Raw genomic sequence first — 16,442 nt, forward strand, 5'->3', positions numbered from 1 at the left:
AAAGGGAAAGGACAAAAAATAATAGGGTTTGGTTGCATGTTGGGGCTGATGAGAGCACGCGCAGAGCATGGATGAGATTTTTTATTTTATGGGGGTGGGTCGGTAATTTTGTGTGCTCCTGTGTTTGAGTGCAAAGCCGCAAACTCCATGCAACCAAACAACATTCTTATCAAAAAATAAAATTTATTAATAAAATAAGAGTATTTCCTGTTAAGAGCGTAACCTACGCTAACAGGAAACACCAAATGATTGTTCCCATAAGGGAATTATTTCAGGGGTAGATAGGTCATTTTAGGGCATGGGAGGAGAGAGATAGACATAAGGGGCGCTAGCGTAGGCTATGCTCCTAGACAAAAAACTTTCTTTCGTAAATAAAATCTTCATAATAAGGGCCAAAAAAGTAAATACTTCAAGGAATGTTTCTATCACATGTTGACCAGAGTCTCTTTAATCAACGTGTAATTTTAGTCAAATGGACTGATGATTTGACAAGTTAACTATTGGATATGTTTGAAATCTCCTTTGCAAGTCATCTCCCATTGATATCCCAAGTGTACACACCATACATTTAATCTTAATTTTTTTGTAATATTCTTCACGAGTGACTTTTCAAGCTTCTTTAAACCCTATGTGAACGCATAGAGACACTGGATTGATCTAACTTTCACCATGCATAGATACGGATCACCCTAGAATCGATATCGCTCTCCACTGACTCCGATACAAATCGTCTTATCTATTGAAGCAATCCAGAGGTGATTCGCAAAACTATAACTAGAATAATTCAACTTTATCCCATCTAAATGGGATCAGCTACGTAAATCCTTACCCTCCAATCAATTTTATTTGAAATCATAATTGATAAAAAAAAGCCTCCTCTATATTTGTCTTTCCTCACCATTTTCCTTAAAGTCATTTTAGGTATGCACATGGCTATTTTAGTTCCTTCAACAGATTTTGGGGCGAATCCCATTAAATAGAAAGAAAAACAAAAATAATGGGAAAATGACCCCACATTCTCTCCCTGACATGAGTGCACCCAAAAGCTAATATACTTTTAGCGTTGCTCAATTTTAATATAAGGGAGTTGTTCTCTGTGCCGCAGCGCAGGCTGCACCCAGGCACATGGGGTGGACACAATGACCACCTTGCCCCCCTGCGCAGGCTGCCCATGTGCCTAGGTGCAACCTGCGCTGCGACATAAAGAACATTCTCCCTTAAATATAATACCCTTCCAGTGATACTTCCAGATTCTCCTCAAATGGTCACCAATCACACCATATGTCCATTTCAACCAAAAAATATTTATATATATATGGGATAATGAAAGAGCGTTCTCTATGGGGCGCGCAAGGGCCACACGTTCGACAGAGCTAAGGAGAGCGTGCTTGCTGATACCTTAAGGTAAAATTTACACCTTTCATGGGGGCGGGGCAGTCATTTCACCCCAATGTGTCTGGCATGGCCTGCATCCCCCCTGATGAACATTTTCCCAAATATATATATAATACATCAACATGCTTTGAGAAGTCAAAATGGAATCATTGATTCAGATCGAATCAGATTTGAATCTATCAACCCCGATCATTTCATTCTTCAAACCTTACCTTAAATATATTTTCACTTCATTATCAAATCTATTCCAAAAGGCATCATCATACCTAACACAAACCAGATGCGTGTATCTGGAATTGGGTGGCCAAGAAATATTCAAAAATAAGTTCAACACTTGGGCGTTCCACCACCACCACTTGTGCCCTAATGTTTATTTTCTACTGGGTGACGTAGCCAGTTCAATGAGTACATGAGATCAGCCACTTAAACCATGACATTTGTCCTGACGATTGATAATACTTTGGTCTTTACATTATGAGAAGGTCCCTGTCATGACATTACCACCTTATAATCCAAAATTCTCCATTCTAATAAGGCGTGTTGCATTCTGCCCCTTCACCCTCTTTCTGTAATGGTGGGTGGTTGTTGGAACCTAGTCTGAATATGAAAATTAGAGTATGAGTGGCAGGTCATCATCCACCATGACCAGCATGTTTGAAGTTTATCTGTTGATCCAAAAACAAAAACCTGAGAGTAGGTGAACAGTTCTCGTGTCCGCCATTCTGTAATTCGTCCAGCGAATTACGAAAAATGAGTTAAAAAGAGTCAAGTTCATGATTCTGATTACTGTCAACTCCTGTCTTGTGGTTAACATGAGTGAGATTCAAAACCAATAATATGAACTGCCAAGAAAGCAAATACCAAGGAGAGTTATCATAAATATTAAAATTTGATTATATTTATAGATGGAAGACATAGTTCACATACAATGAGACAAGGGATTGTGATCCACCATTATATGCCTCTCACCACAGAGCTCTCCAGGCAGACTCAGCGAAAGGTTCTCCTGAGATGAATTTAGCATCCATTTCTCCATTCTCAAGGACCACAAAGACTACACAGCAAATAAATCAACTAATCAAGAGAAAGAATAATTCACTTAGTCAGGCCAATTTTTGGCTCGGGTGAGCTTCTACACAGGAAACCTCAAATGGTGAGGCCCAACCCAGCTAGCTACATGTGCACAGACAGATGAAAATGCTCTTCTCTCTCCCCCCAACCAAAAAGAAAGGGGAACAAAAAAAGGAAAAGTGGCCAGGGATAATGGCTAACACCTACATGGCAGACATTTAAATTAAAACAAGAGTTCAAGCTGATGCATTACCTGATAATTTACACAACTGATTGATCAAACACAACCCTTGCCGAAGAATATACTCTCCTCGCATCATCTGCATCAAAACACATCAAGCAATAGTTCAGCTACATACATACAAAACAGGAGAACAAAATGAAAAAAAATTGCTTTGGGACCTTTGGATCAACCATCAACATCCTGACCAAGCAAGTCCACAACAAGATTCTCAATCAACAGTTTGTAGCACCAAAATAACTAGCTATTTTTCTCTTTAAGTTTCAGCAATATTTAATAGAACGTGGCTTCCCTCCTGCACCCCATTACTATTTTACATAATTGCAATAGTTAATAATGCACTTCAGTCGGTTATAAAATTATTTCTTCTTACACTCTGCTATTAATTCATGTTCCCACCATTTTATCAAGCCATGTTGTCTTGCAAAAACATAATAGACAAATAAAAACTTGTAAGCTGTCATTTCTTTCACTCAAAGGGCTCAAACCCCAAAGGTAACTCAACGGCTAAAAGTGCCAAGCAATATAAAGCCTAGATAATGGTAGATATGGTCTTATTCCTCTTCCAGATTCCTAGAGGTACCAAACTCGTGTTTGTTTTTTGAGGTTATTATAAACTAATAAATCAAGTAATCCATTGAAATCTGTTCTAATATGAAAAAGATTAATCCATACATTTGGTCAACAGTGGCTATAATTGGGCATATTAAATCTGAGGGGAAGTGTTAGCAGTTTGAATTAGATATCATTAATATAACAGAAGCATGTCGAGAGAATGATTTTGGTACACAGGCATGATTTATCTTAACTGCAGAGTCTCTTCACGATCTCAAAAGAAACAATCTTATGTAAGAGATTTTGGCAGCAAGGCTGCATGGAAATTCTGCAGATATCTGTATTTCTTGGCTGCTGAGTTTATGGAACAGAAACTACTAAAATAAGAAATACCTGCGATTGTAGCTAGACAAAACTCAGAAGGTACATTCTTCCTAGTCTCCACAGCTGCTTTTGCAGTTGCTATACCAACTGCCATACTTTGCATCATGTTTAAACCAGCAGAAAGAGATGCTAGAGTTCCACCAACCAAGCAATCACCAGCCCCTGTAAGCCTCATAACTGATGCAGGAAGTGCAGGAAAATGCACAACAGAAAGATGAGAGCTACTCTTGTTGAACTTCTCAGTGTTAACAAACTGATTTCGACAATTCAAGGTCACCATTTCACTCAGCTGTTTCCCAAAGTGACTTGGTTCAGTGTTCTTCAAATCAACAGTCGTAAACTCTGCTCCACCTTTAGAACATAAGAACACTCCATCTGATCCAAGAGTCACTACAACTAATTTAACACCTTTTTCAAGTAAGACCCATATTGCTGGCTTAAGTAATAAGAAAAAAGATTCTATAGACTGTGTACTTCCATCATTATCCACCCTTTGAATTGGAGAAAACAAATCCTCACTGGACACAGCATTTGCCATTGCAATAAGTTCATCTTCATTAGGTGAAGTGAAAGTTACCTGTAACATAACTCAAAATCAATCACCAAAACAAAAGGCAGGAGCTTAAAAACAAAGTTTTGCACAAGAGGGGGAGTCAAGATCCACAAACCATTTGACAATGAAAAAAACCCCTAGCCACAATTTTTGAGTGATCTATTGATCACATGATGCAGGTAGAAAGAAGGAGAGGAAAGGGTCTGGTTCTTCATTGAACCAATTTTTATCCAAACAAGGCCATGCACATGACTCGGGTTACTTTGTAACTTTTATTTACTTTTTTTTTTATATATGGGAATTTTAGATAGAGTTAGATACATGGCAGAGTCTTTATTCTGTTCCCTTGTTTGAGTTATCTTCCAGTTTTCTTGTTTCATTGTAGATTCAATGTCAGTTGGTAGCATCCAATTCATACATTGTAATCGGTATTCTCAAGAATAAAGATTGAATGAATTAACGAAATTGGTCAGAGTTGCCTTGGTGTGGCATGGGCCTGGGCCTGCTGGCCATCGTGTTTGTATTTTATCTTCCTCTTTCCTTCTTTCTCCGGTAAGTGGTAGGAGATAGCTCAAGAATGAACCCTAAATTCAGAATTTCACACACCCGTAACAAGATCACAAGTAAGCCCCAAACAGAAGTTAAGTCAACCTTTTCTGATGAGTTCAGATTTTGACCAAGATTCACAAATCAATAGACTAACCAAACCCCAAAATACTGCGGGGTTTGAATGGTTGGATTGAAGTCACAAAGAAAAGAACCATACCTGGAAACACAAGGGTACAGATTTGGGAGAAATTTCACCCTGGCTCTGACCCTCTGATCTGCCTGAAGATCGATGGGCTCTTCTAAGGTGACCTTTAAAGCCTCAAAGGATGGGGATGATCTAATGGTCAGATACCCTTTAATCCCCACAATCAATCTCAGCAAAACCAAGCCCAAAACAGGGCTGACACCGGGTTTTGTGGTGGTTCCTTTTGCTAGAACTTTAATGCTTTTATCAACAGTATTGAATCAGCAATAACAGTAGCATAATACCCTTAAATATCCATATCAAATAATCCTCCAGCAAACTTGAACACTAACAGCAAGAAACAGTACTTACTTGAAGCAAACGAGTACAGAGAGGATAAAGCAACCAATGGCTTACCACCAATAACCTGGACCAGAATCCCACTGATCCTAAGGATTTCCCACCCTTCACTGAGTCTCACAGCAGGTACGTTGAAGAAAACAAGAAATTTCTGTATTCATAAAATCGTGGGGGAACCTTGGGTCTTACAAGTCTTTAAAAAAAGCAAGTAAAAACAACTTAACGTGGGGGAGTCATAACTCATATTACAACTTAAAACAACAAATTGAACAATAAATTAAAAGCCAAAAAAGGACTCTTTAATGTGGGGGAGCCCTATTACAATTTAAAACAATAAATAAAAAGGTATTAAAAGAACTTAAAAGCAACTAACTATCCAGCCAACCGCTAGCCCAAGGTTTTGACTGGTGGACCCAGCAGCTATTCACTTAAACAGGCTACTAAGGCCTGTTTGGAAAAGCATAAGAAAAATCCTTTTAAGGCCTATTTGCCTCCAAGGCCCCTTAAGGCCTGTTTTCCTTTCCTGTGGGTGTTTCAAATTCCCCTGGCATCAGTAAGTCTTCTAGCTCCTTCCTCCTCCCTACTACTAGAAAACTCCCCTCTCAGGTACGATTCTTTTCTTTCTAGAATCAGTCCCCATCTCCGTCTCTCTTCACATTGATCCCTTCCCCCTCTTCTCCGTTCCAGCTCCCTACTGTCTCCCTTTTTTTTTGGATGAATAAATAATTCAATTCAAAAGGGAAGCAAAGGAGAGAGAGGGGGGGGGGAGGTAATGTAGTCCTAGATAGGTAGGAAACCTACTAGGAGCCAGACAACCAAGACCTACTAAACTGCTGGTTCGATGGGGGCAGAATTGAGGTCTTAGGTCAATTTTAGGGTTAGGGTAATGGAGATGTATCTTATATGGTAAAGCTAGGCAGGTGTAAGGGAGTCTAATGAACTACGTTTTATAGGTTTTGAATGGTTAGAAGTAGGTTACATGGATTAGGGCAGCAACTAGGGTTAGGGTTTTGGGTTTTTGAAAAGGGGGAAGTTAAGAAATCTAGGGTTTAGAGGCGGAATTAGAGCAAGGGCTTCAGGTTGAGTCATCTAAGGGTAGAGATGAATACTCGGCCAAAGTTGGGATGTGTTTTGATGGCTGGATTTGTCTAGATGGATTTTTAGGGTTTTAGGTTGTTAATGGAGATGAGGGGAATTAGGGTTTAGCTGATGGAATGGCCCTGGGGTTAGGATCGAGTGGAGGGGATGTACTAGGGATGTTGTGGGTTGAATTTGAAGTGATTCTGATGGTGGAATAATGCTGGATAGATTTGTGAAGGTCTAGGGTTTAATGGATCGATGGGTTTTAATGGTGGATGACAAGGGGGATCGATGGGGCTAGGTTTAGAGGATTAGAAGAAGAAGGGGGGATGGCTTAATGATAACCACTTACTTGGTGTTGCAGGTCTTCAATGGCAACAGCTTGAAGACAAGTAGCAGGTCCTCTCGATCTACAAGATGCAAGGAATCAACTGGAGATCCACCAGTCCCTTCACCTTGATATAACTCACAAGGCAACACTCAATAGAGCAAGGCAGCAGCAGCAAAGGCAGCAAGCAAAAGATTAATTTTTGAATTCTGAATTGTGGGGGAGCCTCCCACGATCTGCTTTATTTATAATATGGCCAATGGCCTAATTCCTATTCAGCCTATTCAGCCTAGGAGTTTGATCACTAGGCTGACTCCTAATACAAAACAATCCCTCTAAAATTCGTGTAGAGGTGTGGACCCTAAAATATGACTTAAGTTAAAAAGATTTTATCCTAAGAGAATATTCTAAAATTACTTAAATTGGACAGTGGTTCAACCAGTTCAATTTAAAACACTAAAACATGAAAATAAACTAAGTATTAGGCTAATCCCGTATGCAACCTATGTACCCATATTTTAGGCCCATTAAAGTGGCCTGTAACATAGAAACCCATGGGATCAAAGGCCCAACCCTAGACTTATTTCTAGGGAAAGAAACCCAATTTGATGATAAACCTGCATTACGAGGGAGGGAACATACGGGCACAAGCTACAAGACGCTGCCATTACAAAGGCAAGGGCAAGCAAAGGGGAAGGGGAAGAGCCCCAATCCATCACAACACACTAAAAAATGGAAAAATCTGACCACAACATGACAACCAGACCCAACCATGACAAAAGCATGCTACCTAGGAGTAGCAAGACCTGAAATGTCCCGGCAGAGGGCATGATCTTTGATAACCATGCTTAGAGGCAAAATCTTCTCATTGTTGGGCAAGGAATAGTCTATGTAGGGCCGCTTCTTCAGATAAGGAGGGGAGCTAGTGTCACACCGATGTAAACACGAAGGGGGAGTGAGGCCTCTGAAGGACAATTGGAGGATGGAGGGGATTGGAGGGAGAGAGATGGGCTGAGGGCTGGGATGCTGGGGGGATCAAGCCAGGGGGCAGAGATAAGGGCCAAAAAAGGACAGGCCACGTTAGATGGTTTAAAGGAAGAGGTCGATGGGCTGGGAGGGATAATAGAAGAGGTTAGCAGGCCGAGCAAAGGGGCTGGCCCATTAAGGCCAGCATGATCACGAGTTGGACAAGGGATGGCCAAAGAGGGAAGAAAGATAGGAGGGGGACCCACCCTAGGATTTGCGATAGGAAGAGACAAGAGGGGTGAGGGAGGATCGAGGGATTGAACATGAGTTAACTCCCGTATTCGAAAAGTCAATGGGAGGAGAGGGAGGCGCAGAGGGAGGATGGGAGGTAAGAGAAATCGTCAAAAGCCCAGAAGAGAGCTGCAGCGGATGGGACCGTCTGATTGCAAGATGATAGGCTCAGTAGGGTTACTCCAACGAGGAGCAAAGCACAACAGGGGGTAGAGGAGAGAGAAGGGGAATCAGCTACTTGAGGTGACGAGGAGAATTGTAGCGTTTATTCCCTGGAAACAAATAGATCAGGCTGAAAGTGACTGGTAAGGGGACCAAGGGGAGGAGGGACGGTAATCCTGGAGACTTGTGCAACCTTGGGACAAAAGCCCTCAACTTGCAGAGAGGGGGAGGCGAATGGACCATCGGTCCCTATAGAAGGGGGACCGATGGAGGATGCTGAGGACTGCCGGATGACCTAATATAGTCCTAGATAGGTAGAAGACCTACTAGGAGACAGGTAGATCAGAACCTCACAAGGGTGCTGGCCGATTGGGACAGATTGGGGTTTTTAGGGTCAAATCTAGGGTTAGGTTTATGGGAATGGGGTTAAATCTTATATGGTTTTAATGGACAGGTCTAGGAGAAGCTAATAGTGTAGGTTTGAACAAGGTTTGAACAAAATTTAAAATTTTCAGAAATTAGGGTTAGGGTATCGGGTTTTGGGTTTTAGAATTTAGGTTGAAATTAGGGTCTAGAGTGGAGTTTTGGACCTGGGCTTGGGATCGAGTTTCCTAAACAGTGAGGGGAAGACTCGATTGAAGTTTAATGAGGAATGGATGGCTAAGTATGAATTCTGTATTTTAGGTTTTTTTTGGGTTTAGTGGGAATGAGGGGATTAGGGTTTTGATGCACAGTTAGAGCTGTAGGTTGGGTCGAGTGGAGGAGAGGTTGTAATGGATCTGTGGTTGAAGTTTGAATGGATTTGAGTGGAGGAATAAGTTTGGACAGATTTTAGAAGAATTAGGGTTTATGGGGATCGATTAGGGTTAGGTGGGAGGATTAAGAAGAAGATGGGAATGCTGAAACAGTAAATAACTTACTAATCTAAGAAGATCTTCAATGGCAGCAACCTTGAAGACAGCTTTGAAGAAGAACCTCCCGATCTACAAGAGGCAAGGAGTCACTGGAGATCCACCAGCCCTTCACCTTGGTGTTACTCACAAGGCAAACTCATGTAGAGGTCAACAGCAGCAGCAAAACAAATTTTTTTTTTTTTCAAAACTAAACTGTGGAGGAGCCTCCCAAGATTTTATATTAATAATAGAAGGCCATAGGCCAAATCCCAATCTAAACAAAACACTCCCTCACTAAATCATGGAGGGGTGGACCTAATTAAAACAACTTAAATTTTTAAAAGAGTTAAAAGACTTATCTACCCCTAATAACTTAAAATAAAAGATACTTAATCAAATCACTTAAACTAGACCAACTTAAATTGAACCAATTGGATGCAACCAATTTGAACCGGTTCAATTAAAACTTAAAAATAAAACTAAGTATAGAACTAATCTAAGGCTCCTACTATCATACTATGACCCTATGCTTAGGGTGGTTTCTTCAACTCGAGGAGGCTTGGATCTACATCATGACCATTGGGAGAACCTGAGGTAGGCTGCTCCCAAAGACAAAGAGGAAGCCAACTTCTGCTCTTATGACGGCCACGCATAGGAGAATGGGAGGGGATAACCATAGCCAAGGTTCTAAATATCGGGTTTCGACCTGGTTTGGACCAGCCTGAAACCGAGATATGGCCAAAACAAGTTGAAATCTTGGACTTTTTCCCAGCCAACTCGAGACTGTGGTTTCGAGGCCCAAAAATGGTTTTTTGTACACAACCTATTTTTGACATTCTAAACACAATGCAAGAACTATTTCACCCAAAAAATAAAACCTCAAAACAGTACTTGTTGTTATTGACCCAAGTTTACTAGTATACGTTGAAGGATACACTAAATCTGGTATCATAAATACTTAGTTCACATAAAATTTTACAAGAACAATGAATAATACATGTTATCCAAATAAAACAATAAGGTGCTCAACACTCGCTCAATTCCATGCGGAGTTTCTTGGTGGGTCCAATCCAGGAGCTGCGTACCACTGAATATTTCGGAGCCTACCAAAAAAAAATCCGACTCCGTAGAGTCGTAGATCAGGCCATTGGTGCTAACAATGTATTCTACCATGTATTCAGCAGTGTTGTACAAAAGTTTTGATTTTTGGGTAGAAAACACTATCACCTTTGAGAAGAGAGGTTCAAACAATGGATTAAGAAATTTAATGTACCTTGTAGATGCACCAAACGAATAAACAGTAAGAAGAAATCCACACTTCTGAGCCAAACTCCCACTCCCTATGTCGAACCCACCGAGACAGTATGTGTTTCAATCGAAACTTGTCACTTTTAAATGCCGGTTCAGGTTGGTTCAGCTGGTTTTGACCAGTTTCGAATGAAACCAGTCGAAACCAACTGAAACCCTATACTTTTTAAACTCCCACCTTAACTCGTCTCGATTTCTTGCAAAACTGAGATATCTCGGTGGTTTCGGATGGTTTCGACCAAGATCTCATTCCATGATCATAGGAAGGGGGTGGGGGAGCAAGGTAAAGAGTATGAAATTGAATACAAGGTTAGAGGTTGAGGAAATGGAGACGAGGGTTCTATGCACAGAAGAATGACTATCAAGGGTTGTATCCCCCATAGGAGACGCAGAAGGGTGGTCATCAGGGGCGGGGGTTTTAAGGGAGGCATCGAGTGGAATCGTGCCCACAGACTTTGCACACAGCATAGTGCGGTTGTTTCCAGTTGTAGCGAACATCTTGCTCAAACATGAAGCCCTTACCATCAGAGATAATAATCGAGGCAGGAAGGGGCTCTTCAGCTGGTATGTCTACACAGATACACGCAACTTTCTTTTTGGTTCTACCGTCTGAATAGAGTAGGGTGTCCAGAACTGACCCAACATGGCTGAACCCTCAGAGTACCAAAAGTGCAAGGGTAGCCTTGATAATGAGATCCAAAGGGGAATGGATGTTAGGTCAACCTTGTGAAGTTGCAGACGGTGATCCCAGTGTCTGAGGATGATCAGTTTGCGGCTAACCTGCCATAAACCACCTTCAAGGACGCGCAGCTTGTCTCTTTCCCCAGAGAATTTGAAAATGAAGAATCCATTATTTCACATGCAACTATTCATTTGCCCTTGAGCTCTCCACTATTTAGAGAGAAAGCTTCATAATATTGAATGGAAGTCGGCTTCTGATGAAGTGGTCGTCCAAAGAGATAGAAAGGTTAGCTTCATTGTCCAGGAGTTCATATGGGCAGCTTGCAATTTTTAAGTTTCCACTAATGGAGGGTGAAACAAAATGGAGCTGAAGACCCTCTCCAGAGAGTGCTTGGGCCTGACAGAAAAGATCAGACCAAGTCCCCCCCCCCCCACCTTGGGAAGGGGGGAGACGACATGGGTAGCATGGTGGGGGGACAAAGGGGGATTGGAAGGAGATGGAGAGGGAGGGAGGGGAGAGAAGGTTGGGAGTTGGGGGCCCTGAGCAGTGGAGGCACCACCTCAGGGAGGCCTGCGGCCAGCCATGGTGGCCGGCAGACAGGGAAGGGAAGGTCAGGACGATACAAACCTTTCTTCCACTCCACCAAGTTATTGGCTGTCTCCTATATTAGTTCCTTCTTTCTCTTCCATCTTCCTCTCTTCTTGCGATACTACAATCATGTCCCCTGTTCTATTCTGTTCTGGGATTATATGTGGCTTCAAAGGGTGGGACCAAACTCCTTCATCCTTTCTTCTTTGAACCTAAAATTTTGCAGAGAAGTCATACATACAAGGGTGAATCAGACTGCTGAATCTGTGTCTGAAAGCCTGCTAGGTTTTTTAATTCTAGAAGTTCAGACCTGGTTCATCTTCTACCACCCAGGCTGATTTCAGAATCATCCCTTCAACTCCCTAGATGATCTCTTGGGACATATTGTTGGATTCAGTAACCCTTGGTGTTGCGATACAGTGCCTCAAATTTCAGGTCAAATCGAGTTTTCTTGAGTGGGTTCTCTCCCGTAGAACCAGATCTGCCCTTCCGCCTTGGTTGCTCTTGAGAGGATGAAGACAACCTCAATTTGTGGTTGTCTTATTCCTTACTTATCTCTTGTTTCCAAAATTACCCCTCCTTTCTTATTTCTGTTTTTTCCCTTATTTTATTTTTATTCCAGGTTTACCCCTATTAATTCCTAATTCCTTCTTGTCCATTCCTCTATCTAATTACCAATCTGCCTTTTAAAATTCTGCCTATTTACAGCCTTGCCATTCCCCTTTGCAAACTGAAGAGTTATTTACAGGATTGCCATCAAACTCATTATTTGAGTTGTTTAATACTTGGGTGGACCCATAGCGATCCCAAACGGGGTTTTCGAACCCGGGATTGCAGCATCACAATTATTAAATCTAAATAATTCAGAATAGAATTTTCACTCTTTTCTGCTGTTAAATCAAAAGTATGAGATCCAATGATGGACCCATCAAATGGTGGGTCATAGACCCCATGCTAAGTTTGGCTCACAAGATGAAATGTTCAATCTTCCCAAGAACTGACCATGTTTCTCCTCTAGCACAACCTTAATAAAAGAAAATGAATTCACATAATCACATGCAAGAAACTTAGCACTCACATACTCAATGATAGAGGCAACTCTTTTGGATTTTGCAACTGATACAGGCTCAAACCACACAGGAGTGCCAGATTGAGCAGCTACTGAGAAAAGTTACCAGGAAAATGAAGACCGTGTTATCATTATCCTACAATTTGTTTACCAAAACAAGAATATAAGTAGATAATTCTATGATAGAGATAGTAGTACACACTTTGACAGGAAGCTTCAAGTGACCGCAGACTCAAGTTTGCATCAACCATCAATATGGGAGCAGAACGAATATTGCTAGTGAACTGATGAATCCATTCTTTAGCAAGAAATTTCTCCTGTACCAATGCCACACGATAAGCAAATTAAGAGTTTTAGGCAACATCTTCAAGCTTGTATTGCATCATGAAAATTAACCAATACCTATAATGCAATGGCATAATCAATTGAAGACATCTTACAATTGCTTCAACACTCGCAACTGCAGCTGCCAACTCTCCATTGACATCAAATACATTGCACACAACAGGGGTCTCAATACCTTGACCCTTTAGAATGCCTGTTCAAAGAAAACATAACAGAAGAATGCTCATAAACTCCCATATTAACTTGGCATATAAAGATCAACTCTTTGACAAATGTTGAGCTCATAACCTCATCTCAGGAGCAACAATGGCCAATGAGCCAGGCACTTCATTAAGAACATTGTTCTCACTCATCAAAGCTCAGTCAAATACAAAGTTTCTTCAGCAGAAGAATATGTAGAACAAACCCTTTATAGTAGTGTAGGTCTTAAAATGAAATTGTTCCTTTTCTTGGTAGTTTTTCTTATTTATTTAATAATATTTCTTTCAATATTTCAAGAGCAGTGGGAAGTGTGGGCTTCCTGGTGAGCAGCTCAGAATACACTTCTACTATTCAACCAAATTTTGCGGAAGTTAAACATCAATGAAAGTAGCTACATTCATCTACAAGTTACCAATCAAAGACTAAGCCAAGTAAACTTGGAAATCACAAGGTACAGTTCCAACCTGATGGCTAAGAGACTCAGTAAGCATTAAGCTCATGGGATACAGGATTAAGTTTTATATTCAAGAGACAGCATTTACCTTCTGTACAAAGTCCAACAGATTCCCAGTGCTCCAATAACAAATTTCCTATTTAAAATAATAATCAAATTTGTCAGTTTGAGAAGAAATGGGGAAACAAAATAATACAATAGGCTAAATATAATAATGGACCAGTAATGCATGGATACCAGACCATCTGACAACACATGGTTGTATATGTGGCAGAGATGCAGGTTAGAGGGATCAACCTTTGTCCCACCTGAGAGATATTCTAGGTCAATTTTTAAACCAATGAAATGATCCTACACTAAAAAATTATGCTTTGTCCTGAATGTTCAACAATTTTTTTCCGCAATCCAAAAAATAAATAGATGACGGTTGCATTTATCTGAAGATGGACTGGGAGATCACCAAGGTGGGAACTATTGAACAATGACTACCATCAGGCACACGTGCACCACATGAACTGCCTGTAGTGCAGTGCTATAAAAGTAAAAATGTTAAATGATGCTTACAATGAAATTACGTCACCTGCCATATCTGGTCCAATGGCACTAATCATGAAAGGCTTAGTGCCGAGTTTTGACATGCACTCAGCAACATTTCTTGCAACTCCACCAACTACATAGTGAACCTGAACAGCAAAGCCTGAGAGTAAGAATAACAACAAAGATGTATAACAAATAATCCATCCATTTTTGTCCCCCCCCCCCCCCACCACCTTTTTTTCCTGGCAGCGTGAAAGTTGAATCTCACATCTGGATTATTCGTCATCAACTTCCTTTCAGAAATTGAAGCCATCAGAATCCCGAGAATAGGCATTCATCAGATGGAAGAAACCACCACAAAACCAATGAGTGTTGCCCCGTACCGATGCCGAACGGAAAAACAAAAAAACAGAGGGGACAACTTGGGTTTGCATTTCTAGTGTTCCCACTTATCTCCCATCTTTGTATGTGTGCCACAAGACCAAATTTTATTCGTCTAATGATCCCAGGAAAAAGCCAGAACTTAAAGATCAAAATTAATATTCTAAATGCTACGATGTCTCATGTATGTAGAGAGTGCAACCAGGTGGCTGACATGCTTGCCAAAGAAGCATCTAATAATCAAGTCTCAGCAAGATTCAAGGATCAATCTCTACTTCCAAACGCAGTCAAGCTAGCTTTTTTGATTGTGAGAATCTATGCGAGGAATCAAGCTGTATCACTGCATTGTCAGTCTAGTGGAGAACGAGAGAGAATCGACAGAGTACTAGGGTAGTCCTTTGGTTCCTCAGACGGTCGTTTCATACACCATATAAAGAGAGCAGTGAGCTTTACACAGTTCAAGTGGTGGAAGGGTCCGTGGATTCTAGTCTAAACCAGTGGAGGGATGTTGAAAGAAGTATTATTCAGAAAAACAAAGAGAGAGAAGATCGTTAATCACCTGTGGATTTATGTGAATGGGTTAGGTTTTCAGCTAACATCAATTCACATTGGATACGAAAATAATTCTTCACCACCCTCTTTTGTTTAAGATCACAATAATCTATATCATTGCTTACGGCTTGCTCTAAATGTACAGTATTTATGAACCAGATTAACTAGTAATTGCAATCAAGAAAATGGGCAAAATATTCAAAGGAGAAATTAACAGAAAAGAATACCTTGCCGGGAGTGGTGGTTCTGGGAATGGCAGGGATAGAAGGATAAGCATGGATGTCTAAAACCATCCCTCCTATGATTACTGGATCTGACTTCGCATGCTTCAATCGCTCCCCACTCAATCCATTCTGAAAACAAAATATTCAAAAACGAAAAAGGTTAAAGTAGAGTAGACAAAGAAACAAAAAGGGGAGGGGGGGGTGAGATTTGGGAGACGAACGACGAAGCTTACCGGATGAAGAACCTGAACAGAACCTTTATCTTGCAATAAGAGATGTCGAATAAGAGTGTTCAGTCGCCTCCCTGCACTGTTCTCCATCTTCCTCTCTCTTGCAACGCTTCCCAAGTTCCGAGTGGCAATTTCACTACTGAGCACTGGTCACTCATAAAATGGATCCATCATGGCCAGGTTTGAAAATCGGATCGGCCGATTCGGATCGAAATCACTGATTTTGATTTCAGCCAATTTTAGATCAAGTTATACAGAAACTTGGCGTTAAGCCGTTAAGGGCTTTGTTTTTGCCCATTTCTATTGATTTTGGGCAAATGAACTGTACCGATCCGGATACGTTTCCTGTTATTACGCTGACAATTTCTATCAAGTCGTCATGAAATGATAGACATGGTTTTAATGCACGGTATCAGATTGGGAACCGGTCATCTAAAAATTGGTACGCTATGTATTGATACGAATTGGCCCCAAATCAGACAGTTTTGCCCTTGATTTTTCTAAAAAATTAGTTTTGACAGTTTTACCTTTGAACCGTATTGTTCCACTGATACGGGATCAGTTACATATAATGGGCCCGAAACCAATACCTTGATGAGCGCTCTTACCTCATGAAATGTGAAAATTTTACCCCTGTTGATGCCCCCGTGTGGATTTTCATTGGGAATTTTTATCCCTTGCTGTAACTAGAGCACTGCTGTGTGCAGCATGCAGCATAGTAACGGCCATGTATGCACAGTGCGACCACGTAGTCTAGCTACAATCCCCAATCCAAATAAAAAATATTTGTGAGAGGACGGTAGACGAAGAGTAACTACTCTCTGTATGCAATGGGAGTTGCAAAATTCAAGATTGAATT

The 16,442-nt window shown here is 41.0% G+C and overlaps 1 protein-coding gene across 3 annotated transcripts; it reads right to left on the minus strand.

Annotated features, from left to right (window-relative positions):
• Positions 1-2,265: 2,265 nt before the first annotated feature.
• LOC122662183 (pseudouridine kinase) lies at positions 2,266-15,730 on the minus strand. Of its 3 annotated transcripts, XR_006332987.1 has the most exons (11): positions 15,587-15,730; positions 15,357-15,482; positions 14,240-14,342; positions 13,748-13,795; positions 13,100-13,197; positions 12,862-12,976; positions 12,669-12,751; positions 3,656-4,223; positions 2,663-2,786; positions 2,550-2,572; positions 2,452-2,518 (listed from the first exon to the last, which is right to left on the minus strand). XR_006332987.1 is itself a non-coding variant. In XM_043857753.1 (10 exons), exons 1-9 carry the CDS (start codon positions 15,671-15,673, stop codon positions 2,728-2,730), a joined length of 1,284 nt encoding a protein of 427 aa, XP_043713688.1. In that variant the 5' UTR covers positions 15,674-15,730; the 3' UTR covers positions 2,266-2,449; positions 2,720-2,727. The 3 variants fall into 3 exon arrangements, 2 of the variants coding, with proteins under 2 accessions (XP_043713688.1, XP_043713687.1); XM_043857753.1 differs by lacking the exons at positions 2,452-2,518; positions 2,550-2,572 and adding an exon at positions 2,266-2,449 and having other exon boundaries at positions 2,720-2,786; positions 12,669-12,748; XM_043857752.1 differs by lacking the exons at positions 2,452-2,518; positions 2,550-2,572 and adding an exon at positions 2,266-2,449 and having other exon boundaries at positions 2,720-2,786.
• Positions 15,731-16,442: the final 712 nt, after the last annotated feature.

The sequence above is a fragment of the Telopea speciosissima genome, chromosome 5 (genome assembly GCF_018873765.1).
Source record: "Telopea speciosissima isolate NSW1024214 ecotype Mountain lineage chromosome 5, Tspe_v1, whole genome shotgun sequence".
NCBI lineage: Eukaryota > Viridiplantae > Streptophyta > Magnoliopsida > Proteales > Proteaceae > Telopea > Telopea speciosissima.